This window comes from Crinia signifera, chromosome 11 (genome assembly GCF_055691185.1).
Source record: "Crinia signifera chromosome 11, ASM5569118v1, whole genome shotgun sequence".
Taxonomy (NCBI): domain Eukaryota; kingdom Metazoa; phylum Chordata; class Amphibia; order Anura; family Myobatrachidae; genus Crinia; species Crinia signifera.
The window spans coordinates 67567937-67582191 of NC_139227.1; the positions used below are offsets into that span (position 1 = coordinate 67567937).

The following is a 14255-nucleotide window of genomic DNA, read 5'->3' on the forward strand; positions in this document are numbered from 1 at the left end:
TCTATTACAAATATTGCAAACACCCTTGTATCATGTAGCTTGTCTTCATGGGAGACTCTGTCAAGTAATAGAGGCAATTCTATTTTTTTTCTCCCAAAAAAGTAATTGACTTTATCACACTCGTATTTGGAAAAGATTCCAAAAATGTCAATAACAGTGTTTTCATAGTGCGGCAGCCATAACTTGCTGGCACAAAGTGTATATATAGCTTCAGTTTTACGTGTCTGTAATAATGTCCACTGCCACACATTTCTTACAATTCAGGTGTGTTCTTGTGAAAGCTTATTTACTATTGATACTCATTTTATTTGTTTACTCATGTTAATCATTTATTAATTATAAAAAGCATACTTGAAATGTTTTGGATACAAAATCTCGGCAGTCGGGATCCCAACGACGGCATCCAAACTGTCAGAATCTGGGTGGATCACCATCTGTATTTTATCCCTAATGCTCCTTCCATACTCACAAGGGGGTTTCTGCTGTCTGTATTATGACTGGCAAGAGATTCTGACAGCTGGGATCCTGATCGCATTCTCTGTGAATGCCTACCCTCCTGTTACTTAATATTGTCTGTCTCCCCAATTTTCATTTCACGGCTCTAACCTTTTTTTAATTTATTTTATATTCGAAACCTAGAGTTTGGCACTTTTTTTTTTTTACCAGTGAGAACTTATTTTATGTCCTTCTTGCCTGTATGAACACACAATATCTATCTACACTTAATAAGATCCTTATACAGTGAAAGCTATATATAGCAATATGTTAGTCAGCTGCATCCTAGGAAACTGTTATGAAAATATGTCTGACCTTCATTTGTGTTTTTATTAGGATTTATTTAGAATGTTCCATCATATCCTGCACAGTACAATTGGCCAGTTTTATAAGCTGAATTGTTTAAGGGGGGAAAGTTTTGCAGGTTATATCATTTCATAAACACTGTGCTCATAGACACATACGTCAAAGTTTTAGAATTAAATTGGGTCATCCTTTTTTTTTTTTTAAATATTTGATTAAATAGTCACCGTACATTTAAAAATATATATATTTTTTGTAGAACTGATCATGTAAATAAATAAAAAAAAACGTGGGATCCATAAATAGGATTAATATATATTCACATATAAATGTGTTACATTAGTACGGTAGATTCCCAGAGGAGACTATGGCCCTTATTCAGATCTGATCGCAGTACAAATTTGTTCTCAAAATGGGCAAAACCATGTGCACTGCAGGTGGGGCAGATGTAACATGTGCAGAGAGTTAAATTTAGGTGGGGTGTGTTGAAACTGAAATATAAATTGCAGTGTAAAAATAATGCACCAAGTATTTACCCTGCACAGAAACAAAATAACTCGCACAAATCTAACTCTCTGCACATTTCACATCTGCCCCACCTGCAGTTCACGTGGTTTTGCCCATTTTGAGAACAGATCTGCGATCAGATCTGAATAAGGGCCTATTGCCAAGTTATACTAAGAAGTTAGCCGTACCGCTTTACGGAGTGTATCTTTTAAAGAAGGGAGTAAAGTTCACACAAGTTTTTTTTATAACTTGGTTACCTTATCTGCTTGTTAATCAGTATTAATGAACTTTTCTAGCCATTCCATGTGAAATAAATGTCACACGTGGCATTAAGGGTCAAAGTGTCAGTGGAGACCCATTGGGAAAATATGATTTTCTTCCCTGGGCTGCAATTTTAGCCAATGGTCTACCCAACCCAATTAGGGTATTGTGATGCAGAATATATATCCCATAAGGCCGATTCCAGAGGGATAGTGAAAGGTATCCCTAGGGAATTTGTAATAAATTCCTGGATGATGGACCAAAATTTGCTTTAAAAGTTCCTGACTTGACCCAACAGAGAAATATACCTTAGTCAATTATTTATTAGCAGAAACAAAGTTCCACATACAGTACAACAAACCACCAATACTTCCAATAACAAATGTGATGTGGCTTTTTAATTTGAAGCCCAACTGCCAACCTTACTTTAGGCAAAGATGTGCAGAACGGGTTGGGTCTAGAATAATGGCTCCTAAAAATCAGGTGTTGTGTAATGTTTGACCACTAATAATTTTACCATGTGACTTTCTGCCTATATTTCATCTACTCTCTTAGTAATAGTTGTTCAGAAAAAGAAAGAGATTTTTTCTGGGTAAAAAGTATTTGTGAAGGTTTCCAGACAGATCCTTTATTCATGTCAACATTCCAAATGAACACAAAGCCAAGCGTGAGCGAATTGGTTTGTCCTGGGCAACAGGAAAGACATTGGGGTCATTCCAGATCCGAGTCTATGAATGTGGGTTTGTTCCATGAAACTTGCAGACTTCACACAAATGAAATGCAAGTTTGGAAATTGCAAATTTTTCTAAAATTGTAAGTAACTCCAACACCCAATTTGAATGAAAGGATTCCGGATTACCTCCCTACAGTCGGGATTCCGATGGTCACTATATGGACATTAGTGTTCATTCTAGCACCCGCTATCTTTGAAAATCTATGCAGTTCCTCTTCCCTGCATGGGGTGTCACTGTCTCCTGTGGTGTTTCTAGCACAGGTCTGGTTTGCATATCAGTGCTGATATACAGACCACACTGTGCTAGAAGCACTACAGCAGACAGAGACACCCCAGGCAGGGAAGAGGAACTGTTTGGGTTTTCAAAGATAGCGGCTGCTAGAATGAACACTAGGCATCAGAATCCCATTTGTTAAATGCCCGACAGTTGGGATCCTGTCTGACGGGAGTTTTTCTCACATGTGGGTCCATGACCCCCATAGAGGGAGAATAAAACCTGTGGCAAGCCACTGGGCCCCAATGGGCTTCTCAGTGCTCGCCCCTCTGTTGGAGAAACAGCAGTTGGAATTAAGATATCGGTTTACTGATCGTCGGAATCCTGATTGTCGTCCCAGCATACCACACCCAAAAATATATTACTGGACGCTAAGGGAGAGATTTATCAAAGCTTGAAGATGATAAAGTACTAACCAATCGGTTTCTGTCATTTTACAGGATGTGCTTGTAAATGAGAATTTTAGGAGCGGTTTGGTTTTTACTTTTATATTTCTTCAATTTGTCTTTTTCTAATTTTTTTTATAATTATTCCACTTAAGAATGGTATCCTCTATAATATCAGCATGTGGAATTTATTTTTTAATGTTTTTGTTTGTAAAGTATACATATATTGGTAAAATACCCTTATACTGTAATTGTATTATAAACCCTTAAATCATTGCATGTTTCTGGTGTATCCCAGTGAGGACTCTGTAATGTAGATTAATGGGGCCCTATGTAACCCCCAAAATGGTTTGGTTATTTTGTTAATTTTCTTTATTATTACATGTATTTATTTAATGCTTTTTGAGAGCTGTGACCGTGAGCAGTGCTGACTGAGCACTGTCACAGCTCGCACGGTCAGTATTCATCTGACCCCCTGCACACAACGTTTCTATGTCGCTTGGTGGAAACGGTGCGTGCTGCGGCTAAACCAGCGAGGCTCGCGGCTAAAGGTAGCGGGCTCCCTGCATTAGCTGTGAGCTTCGCTGTTTGGGGAAATCCTCAGTCATCTGACAGCAACGGTTCCCCCGGAACATTGAATAGGGTGAGTGCCCAGTGCGGGGGTCAAACGGCGAGGGTCGCTTGTTTTTGGCGATTTTATATGTTTTTATGTGCTTCTTAGGGTCAGTTATGTGGTAAAGGGCAGGATTTGCTTCTGATTGTACACATTTTATGATTGGCAGCCACCAGCACTGGTTTTGGCCCGAAATAATTGATCATAAATAATTTGAATTGGTCCTGGACGACCAACCCAAGGCACCCCTGCAAGTGTCCCGAGGCACCCCAGGGAGCCTAGGCACACAGTTTGGGAAACATTGGTCTATGCAATACATATTTTATTATTATAATGTTCATTTAAATGGACAAGGTGGTCACAAAAAGTTAGAGATGCATTGTCTCTAGCCATTCAGACATCTTGGACCAAATGTAATAGGGTGTGAGAATTAGAAAGTGAGAGTTTTCACAAATTTTTTTTTTTCAAAGCGGCACCGATTTTACATGCGAAATCAACCTGGTTCTTCAGTGTAAAAGATTGCCGCTTGGTTTCTGATTCTCACATCCTATTACATTTGACCCCTAGTCTTTGGCTATTTAGTGCCAAGGATGTGCTTGTCTAATATAACCTCCTATCAGAGGTGGTAGAGGCTAGGACAGTAGAACAATTTAAACATGCTTGGGATAGGCATATGAATATCCTTACAAAGAAATAAGGAACACAAAGGGATTACCTGAAGGATAAAAAAGGGGCAGACTAGATGGGCCAAATGGTTCTTATCTGCCGTCAAATTCTATGTAACCTGGCATTTCTCTTTCTGACTATGTAAGGCCATTGTAGGCTTTGAGCCTAGCTATCTGTGTCCCCTTAACTTTTTGTCTGCCATAAACCCTACTGATGTAAACATATTGCATTGCTGGACAATGTACTCACAATACTGTCTGTTAATAATTAACCATTATTTCTAATTTCCCTCTTGTGTATTTCTAGGCTCCTTATGCTGCTGTAAAACCAACAGCCCGTTGCCTTGGATGACTCTCTACCAAAATTCGCCACCATGTGGAAGGTTCTTATACTGTTGTGGTCAGTGAGCCTCTCTCTGTCTGATGCCAGGTTTGGGCCATGGACAGCGAATGAGAGCAGCCTGCAGAATATTGCTGGAATCAATAATGAGAGGCAGTGCAGGCAAGAGTGCAGAGCTATGCTCTCCTCACGTATGTATTCACACCTAATCTTGTATTGGCTCTCCTCTCTGCTTGGTTTCCTTATGCTTTGTAACCTGTCATTTTTTTGCTGTGCACTCCGAGGCATAATGGGGGAACGGACATACCTTACCATTCACTGTCCTAAATTTCCGTACAGGAGGCAGTGGTCAGGATGCCGGTGTTCAGTATACCAACAGTTGGCATCCCAATCGGTTAGTATGCAAGGCAGGGGGTCAGGCCAGGGGATGTGGGACAGGTGTAGGTACTGTACTTGTGGGGGGATTTAGGATTAGACTGTGGTCTGGAGGGGGGAGTTTAGGCTTCAGAGAGGGGGGTTAGGTTTGGGTACTTAGAAGGGAGGGTTAGATGGGTTGGGATTGTTAAATCGACCATAACTAGGTCGACAAGCATTGGGTCGACACCACTAGGTCGACATGGGTCTACAAAGAATATTTTCACCTTTTGGCGCTGCGAATACTCAAGCAGCAACAGACTATATGTGTGGTCACCGGACCACAAATAGACAAATGGAAAAACAAGAATAGTCTCTCTTGCGCTAAGAGTATAGTCCCAATACAATTTTGATCCGCGTGGTTTTCACCTTCCTCTCCAATTCAGATGAAATGACATGCGGAGAAAATAAAAAAAATTGCGGTACTTGTGTATTATAGCGGCGCCCCCGATGTACATCGTACGATGAACGCATCGCATGCCATGTACCGGATGGCATGCGATGCGATTTTGACCCCCTATACGATGAAAAATCGTGTAAGCGCCCTAATGGGTGCTTACAATGTTAAATGCACCCCCACGCCACCCCCCACCCCCCCCGGTACGCGTCCTACGACCTTTTCATACCCCCACTATCCACGTCGGCGTGGAGTTGAGAATAGAATAGTGTGGCGAGCACAGCGAGCCACCGAGCCCGAAGCGTGGCGAGGGGACACGGATACCTTCACAGGTAAACGCATCCCTTCGCGGGCTTCACAGGTATCCGCGGGGCTCGCCACGCTTCGGGCTCGGTGGCTCACCACACTATTCTATTCTCAACTCCATGCCGACGTGGATAGTGGGGGTATGAAAAGGTCGTAGGACGCGTACCGCCGCCCCTCGCGGGCTCACTGCGCTCGCCACGCTTCGGGTTCACGTTTATAGTGGGGGGGTGGCGTGGGGGTGCATTTAACATTGTAAGCACCCATTAGGGTGCTTAACATTGTATAAGCACCCATTAGGGTGCTTATACAATGTTTAATCGCATCGCATCGTATGGCATTGTATGCCATGTACAATGCCATACAATTTGAAAATTGTATGCCATCGCACACTATCGAACGAAATCGCGTCGCATCGCATACCATTGTATGCGTTATGGTATGCGATGCGATGGGCGCCGCCAAAATACACAAGTACCAAAATTGCAAACTGATGTAATATTGCAGGAATAGGGAGAAAGTCTACTTTTTTCCTCAGTGTTGGGACGGTATGGAAACGGTGCTCCCAAGGTATCCCAAAACTCCAGGGGATGTTAAGGATCACCCAACTTGTGCACACGTACAATCAGGCTTAAATGTATGCTTACATGCCGGTTCTGTGGAACCTCATGTAAAGGTATCTTTTGAAGAAGGGGCTCACCATTCAATCCAAAAACTTGATTTTATTTAATAAAAAGACAGTATATATGCCAGATACAACCAACAGCGTATGTACCACCCTAGATGTAACCCGGGTATATGTGAGGCCACACACTACTGTCGGGAATCCAGATACTTATCTGCCAATTTGGTTTTAAAATGACACTTGATTCAACGCGTTTCGGCATACTGCGATGCCTTTTTCAAGAAGTCTGTCAATGTGGAATCCTGAATCTCAAAGCGTCGGGGACTGACACATACAGCTCCCTCCACGTGTGTCTAAAGAGTTCAGCAGTTTGCCGGCGTCTGCACACGCCAGTCTTTATCAAATAAAATCAAGTTTTTGGATTGAATGGTGAGCCCCTTCTTCAAAAGATACCTTTACATGAGGTTCCACAGCACCGGCATGTAAGCATACATGTAAGCCTGATTGTACGTGTGCACGAGTTGGGTGATCCTTAACATCCCCTGAACTTTTGGGATACCTTGGGAGCACCATTTCCATACCATCCGACATGGGTCTAGTTCGACACTAGCGTCTAGGTCGACAGTCAAAAGGTCGACATGGTGTGTTTTTTTTTACCCAAATGTCGACTTGGACACATTTTGAAGTGCAACGCATCCCCTCACTCGCGATGCTTCGGGCACGGTGCCTCGCTACCCTCGGCACACTATTTTATTCTCTCGCCACGCCCTAGTGGATAGTAGGGCATGAAATACAGCCTGTTGGCACATGTTGGCTCAAAAAGCAGTGAAAAAACCCACGTCTACCTTTTTACTGTCGACCTAGACCCATGTCGACCGTAACCCATGTCGACCTTGCTGCATGTCGACCTAGTTACTTTAGACCTAATGACTGTATCCTGGTTAGGTTGTGGGGTGAGGGCTGCTAGAAGGGGGTAATTATACTTACCTGACCCCTGTCGGTATACGGATTGCCTTCATCCTGACTACTGGTCATCCGCATGTATCCCTCCTGTTGTACATGGCTTCAGCAAAATGCCCTTTAGAGGTAAAATAGAAATACATTGAGAATTGAGACATCCCATATCGAAGATTAAGGGTAAGATGTATCCAGCCTTGGAGAGGGATGACGTGCCAACCAAACTGCTCATAACTGTCATTTTACAGGCTGTGTTAAAAAAAAAGTAACAGGAGTTAATTGGCTGGTACTTAATCTCTCTTCAAGGCTTGATCGATCTCACACTATCTTTTTCCATCGCTCTTATAATACAATTATTTGTCCTCTTAACATTGGATTTCTCAAGCCCTTTCTTTTACACTGGGCTGAATGTTACCTGACTATGTTTAGATTTTAATTTGAAATGCATCCTCATTACAATTTGTTCAAATGTATGTATTTTTCATCAATATTTGTCAGCTATGTTTATCCTTTATAAATGTCTAGTTAATGAGGGGCAGATTTATTAAGCTTGGAGAAGAGATAAACTGGAGATAAAGCGGAGAAAAGGTAAAAGGAGATAAAGCACCAGCCAATCAGCTGTGTTTGAAAAAGACAGTTGGGAGTTGATTGGCTGGTGCTTTATCTCCTTTTACCTTTTCTCCACTTTATCTCCAGTTTATCTCTTCTCCAAGCTTAATAAATCTGCCCCTGAATCTCTTTTTTTCCTATTGCTGTTCCCATTCTTGCTTAGTACAATGTTTTATTTTTTATTCTTTGCATTATAAGAGATCTGAATGTGTTTGGGCAGAAGTCTGCATCTGGTGTTTTAAAACACTAATTACGGTGGATTATATTTAACACACTGCATTATTTTAAGACCTCTGATTCCAAGGTTTAACTCTGTTCACTGCCAAAAGGATGTAACAGTGTTTTGTACAAAAGCCTACAGAGAAGGGTTTTGGTAAAATCTGCTGACATCTTTGATTTGGGATTTCTATGAAACTTTGCAATTTGAATGCAAAAGAGAAAAATATGAAAATAAGTAACTCATACCGCTTTCAGACAGCGGCGGCCGAATAACCCGTCAATTTCCCAGCTTTTGAAGCTCCGGCTCCCCCCCCCCCCCCCCCTCCTTGAAATTAAGACCTAGAGATTTCCTTCATTAATGGGGTTTTTCGCCTGTGTCAAAGGGTCAACTCTGATTCTAAACTCCGGGTCTCCGACCCTGGTCATTTGCAGGGTTGGAGTCCCGGAGTTTAAGATCCGGATCAACTTTCACCCAGAAAAATTACCCATATATGTCATGAAATTCCCGGGTGGAACTGCTTCACCCGGGAATTTCATTTTCTGTGTGGAACGGGTATTCTTTACATTTATAACTGAATTTTTGGTACTTGTTTCCTAGAACGGCCACAATCGTGAGTGATCGTGGCTCTTAATTAAGGGACACGATCCTCACGATGTGGCCGATTTTTTACAATTTTTTCACTTTGAATGACAGAAATCGGGTCAATCGGTCGGTCGCGACCAATTAAAATCGGCCGCGATGCGACCGACCGATTCACCCGATTTTTCCATAGACTTCAATGTTAAAAAATCTTTTAACATTGAAATCGGGAGGATCGCGTTGGTCTTGTGCCATTATAATGGCACAAGATTAGATGGACTTGATTAAGTCCATCTCACATAGGGAAAAATGATAAAAAAGGTGAAATGGGCCAATATGACCCATTTCACATTTTTTATGTGCCCGCCATGACCCCACGATAGACGTCAACCCGAAGCGTGGCGAGCGCAGCGAGCCCGCGAGGGGCGGCGGTGCGCGTCCTCCGACCTTTTCATTCCCCTACTATCCACGTCGGCGTGGAGTTGAGAATATATAGTGTGGCGAGCGCAGCGAGCCACCGAGCCCGAAGCGTGGCGAGGGGACGCGTATACCTGTGAAGTTATACGCGTCCCCTCGCGGGGCTCGCTGCGCTCGCCACGCTTCGGGCTCGGTGGCTCGCTGCGCTCGCCACACTATATATTCTCAACTCCACGCCGACGTGGATAGTAGGGGAATGAAAAGGTCGGAGGACGCGCACCGCCGCCCCTCGCGGGCTCGCTGCGCTCGCCACGCTTCGGGTTGACGTCTATCGTGGGGTCTAGCACACTTAGTAACATTTGGGGGGGCAATTGAAACAAATCTGGTGAAAAAAAAAAAAAAATCGGGTGAAAAATCGGTCGGATCGGTCGCATCGTATGCGACCAAATCGCATGCGATGCGATCGATCCGATTTTTTATCTTACGACCACAACGATCTAAATCGTTGTGGCCGTGCTAGGAAACAAGTACCGAATTTTTTTGTCAGTCCGTTGACTTCTGTTTTAGTAGCTTTTTGTGGTACATGCTTGCCATAACTCGTCATTAGCTTTGTTATTTATATTGTGCCCTAAGGGTTCTGCAGTGCCTTTATAACTGCATAAACCGTGCAAACAAAACAAGATGAAAATATTAATATGGTAGTATGTACAGAGGACCGCAGCATCTGAGGTAAATGCTGAGATCTTCAGGTGGAGTCAGCATTTGTAGCATCAGGCACTCCCGCCCTTGCTCATGTGTGCTCAGTAGGTACTATATGCGCAGAAGCAAAATGGCCACCAAGGAATGAAAGTCAATTGAATACATTTTACACATCGCAGGTGTGCTCCTTTCAGTCCCCATTCCTGTGTGTGTGTGTGTGTGTGTGTGTGTGTGTGTGTGTGTGTGTGTGTGTGTTTATTAGTACATCCTGTCTGAACTTAATTTGTTATTGCTGTGAATAGCTGCAAAAGAAAATATAATTATCAGGTCTAGAACAGGGCCCTGATGATCAGTAAAGATCCCAAACAGTATTTCCAGGGAGGTCAAATGTCAGAGAGTGACCATGTTGTAGTCACTGCATTAAGTGCATGTGTGCTAAAATGTTATCCTAGAAATATCTTTAAGGGCCTATTTATTAAACCAATTTTCCATAGTCAAAAAAAATGTAAGTTTACCGTGGATCTATTTTTCTAATTGCCGTAGCTGCTATCTGTGAAATTTACCGAGCTGTACCTCCTATGGACTACATATTGCAGATATATGATTAGAAAGAGCCTCTGGATCACTCCCCAGAAATAGTCTCTGTCTGATTACTGCACATGTACAGTACTGTACTTCCGGCAGAATAAAGAGACCGCTCTCATTGGATCCCATTTTAATGCAGTGGGGTGACAAGAGGAAATGTTGGTTTGGAAGCAATCAGCTGTTCCTTCTATGCAATCAGTATTATACCGCATGTGGTATGTGTATCGCGGGGTCCAGAACCTCCAAAATATTGAATAAAGGACTGTTTTATTCTATTACGACAAGTCTGGAGAGCGCTGCTTCTTTTTTGGAGGTTACCATACTTATCTATTTTGCACCACCTCTGATCTCCAGCTATCTGATGCATATATGTAAACTGTGTGATTTGTGTTATAATTTTTTTTATATTGAAATATTGTTTTAATACATTTTGTAATAGTTTTATTATTTCAAAATGTGTCCCAATCACGTAGATATGAATAAATGGTATCTCAAAATTCATGAGATGAAAATATAATTTGTAAGCAGGTTACACATTATGGCATATGTGTTAAGCTTTAACAGTGATAAAGTGGAGAGTGATAAAGTCCCAGTCAATCAGCCCCTAACTGACAACTCTCAAACACAGCCTGTAACATAGCAATTAGGAGCTGATTGGCTGGTACTTTATCACTCTCCACATTATCACTTGTTAAGGCTTAATACATTTTTCCCATTGTTAGATAAACTTCTTGCAAGTCTAGTGAGTACTCTTCAAGAGGTGCAACATAGATTCAAGTTCTAGTAATACTGTTGGTAGTGGGACAAAAAAAATCACATACTCTAGATATAGATGAAGTCTGGGCCTTTATTTTGTACCAGGTTAACAGCTCGGCAAGCAAGGTTACAGCATTGCAGGGTATACCACAGATTTCACAGTCACAGGTACACTCAAAAGCACCTAATGTAATATATAAGTTACTGGTCTATCACCCATCTGCTTTTCAGCATTGGGAGGAATAACTTCCTGCCCTGGACACACATATAGCAGGAAGTCACAGGTGCTGATAATCAGCCAAAACCTTGATCACATCAGTTTAGGAAACCTGGTCTGGATCTAATTTGATACATATGCTGTCTCTGCTATAGTAGATAATATTTGAATAAAAGCAGGGAAAAGGGTTCAGTTTGTGTTCTTAATTTGGTATTGCAGTCTTTTTGGCACCAATTATCCAATATTGCATGTAACGTTGTAGTGTTTCAGCATTTTGCATATCATTTAAAAATGCGCCCATAAGATCATAACAAACAGTTATTGCCCTCACAATGCTGAGATGAAGAATGCAAATCATTGATGGTTTAAAAAAACAGCCTATTTGTTGTCAACACAGATCTGTGGAAAATTGCAAACAGGAACTGTGTTAATTTGGTATCAAAATCCCATTTTTTTTTCTTTAGGTGATCTTCACTGTAGCCAATCAGCATTACTCTACAACTTGTGCACCATGATACATTGTAACAAATTATGCCATACAACCGAAGCCAGGCGTATCACAGACCAACATTTAGGTAAGATTTATATGCAGGTTCAATGTTTGCATCCTCACTAACAAGAAAATACTCAGATGCTGAAATGCTAATTTTAAATTGTTCTTAAAATGCTTTTATATTGTTAGGTGTAAATTATCTTAAGAAGAGAAGAAAACGAAGTCCTGTGAAAAAAGCTGGAAAATTAAAGACAAAAAGGACAACGTCAGAAATCACCACCTCTCCAACCACCACCACCACCACAATAACAACAGAAACTATATTACCCACAACATCCACCACAGAACCTACAACTCCACCATTAACAACTACCACTAAAATCATAACCACCAATACAGAACCAAAGACAATAAAAGTTAAGCTACCTGAAACAACTACCAGCCCAGAACACGGAACAATTCCTACTCCCACAACCATAAACACAAAGCCATTAATTACAACAAAAAGAACACCAACAAATCCTATTTCCCCAACAAGCACAAAGCCATTAATTACAACAAAAAGTACAGCAACAACCAAGGAACTAATAATTACAGCAATAAATCATGGTGTCCCGACAACCAGTAGCTATGAATTGCCAATAGCCAAATTCACCATGAGCATACAGCCAAACACTACCACTTTAACCACAACCACAAAGCAAACTTCCAATTCATCAACTGCAGCAAGAGCCAGCACGGAGCCAATCATTGCTACTTCAGCCACCTCTTCTATCGAGTTGGCCATATCTATAACATCCACAGCAAAGCCTTTGCCAATCACCTCTACAGAGATTATGCAAACTAAAATCAGTGCCACAACGTCAAGTAGAAATCCAACAGCTGCCACAGACCTCAATGTTAAGGACACATCATTGGGGACTACCAGCTCTGGACAACAAAGCATTTCAATAACCACTACTTCAGAACAAAATATTATAACAGCAATAACCAAACCGAAGTCAAGTGAACCATTAAAACCTACTGCTGCAGCAACTACACCAGTTGTGATCCATACTACCATGAGTCCAACAACATTAATGGCACCATCTGTGAAAACCTTTCAAAGCACTAAAGAAATTAGCTCCACAACAAAGCTAGGTCCTATAGCATCAACAAATGCCATTATCCCTACCACAAGCAAGCTGTCCAAACCAGACTTCAAGGTATCGACTTCTCCTATTATATCTGTGACATCAGTCCAGGATGCAGACAAAAAAGGTGATGATGATGATGATGGTAAAGATGGTTTTATTGGTATTGAAGAGGAGGTAACAAAACATGTGCAGAACACTAGTTTCTTGCTAGCAGTGTTATTGTTGGGAAACTTGTTCTTTATAGCTATTATAGTGCTCTTTGCTCTCCAAGCGTACGAAAGCTACAAGAAGAAGGACTATACTCAAGTAGATTATTTAATAAACGGGATGTATGCTGATTCTGAGATATGAATGGACACAGTCAGTACTTGTTATGTATAATTTTTTTATAATTTTCTTATTTTATTATAATTTTTTTTTTAAATGCCTTTAACACCGGTGGTGCATTTGTGAAGGCTCCCTGTTGACATCATACTGATTGCTAAAAAAAAAAACGGTTGTGAACATTTTCCTATGCAGTGGGCTGCATCCGGTCTCTGATTCCAGATCAGGGATATGATAATGTTATTTATAAGCAATTCTAAGACTACAAAAGTCACTTACTGGGAGTGGGATAAATTAAACCAATGAATACTTCTATAATGTCTTTCTAGAATAATCATAATCATGCACATTTTGTCGTTGTATTTTTGGAGCATTTAGAAATGGACACCTTAGCAGACACTTGCCTATTCGATACAGCATTCAATATCTTTTATACATTACTATTATTTTTGTTATGTTTATTTTTATTGTGTTGTGAATTGGAGGTACTCTTTACTTAGAAGGGCGCCCACGATTTTGATCGTGGGCATCGTTAGTAAAAAATCTCGGGCATTGAATGCACTAAAAAATCGGGTGCGATCAACCGACGAGATGCCCGAGATTTCCCATAGGGAACAATGTTAAATGTCTCAATTGACCCAATTTTCCTGTTCAATGCCTCAATTGACCCGATTTTTCCATAGGAAACAATGTTAAATGGGCCACAGAGGCCAAATAGGCACCCTGAAGTGTATAATGGCCACCCGAATTGTTAACGCCACCCCACGATCAACGTCAACCCGATGCGTGGTGAGCGCAGCGAGCCCGCGAGGGGCGGCGGTACGCGTCCTACGACCTTTTCATACCCCCACTATCCACGTCGGCGTGGAGTTGAGAATAGAAAGTGTGGCGAGCGCAGCGAGCCACCGAGCCCGAAGCGTGGCGAGCGTACGCGGACAGCTGTGAAG

At 41.6% G+C, this 14255-nt stretch overlaps 1 protein-coding gene across 3 annotated transcripts in view; it reads left to right on the top strand.

Annotated features, from left to right (window-relative positions):
• Nucleotides 1–13880, top strand: part of LOC146045166 (uncharacterized) — a 52459-nt gene extending 38579 nt beyond the window's left edge. For all 3 annotated transcript variants that reach the window (XM_083163868.1, XM_083163869.1, XM_083163867.1), the window contains 3 exons: nucleotides 4545–4768; nucleotides 11820–11930; nucleotides 12038–13880. In XM_083163868.1, the coding sequence (XP_083019994.1) occupies nucleotides 4612–4768; nucleotides 11820–11930; nucleotides 12038–13335 (1566 nt within the window). In that variant the 5' untranslated portion in view covers nucleotides 4545–4611 and the 3' untranslated portion in view covers nucleotides 13336–13880. The remainder of the gene's footprint in view (nucleotides 1–4544; nucleotides 4769–11819; nucleotides 11931–12037) is intronic.
• Nucleotides 13881–14255: the final 375 nt, after the last annotated feature.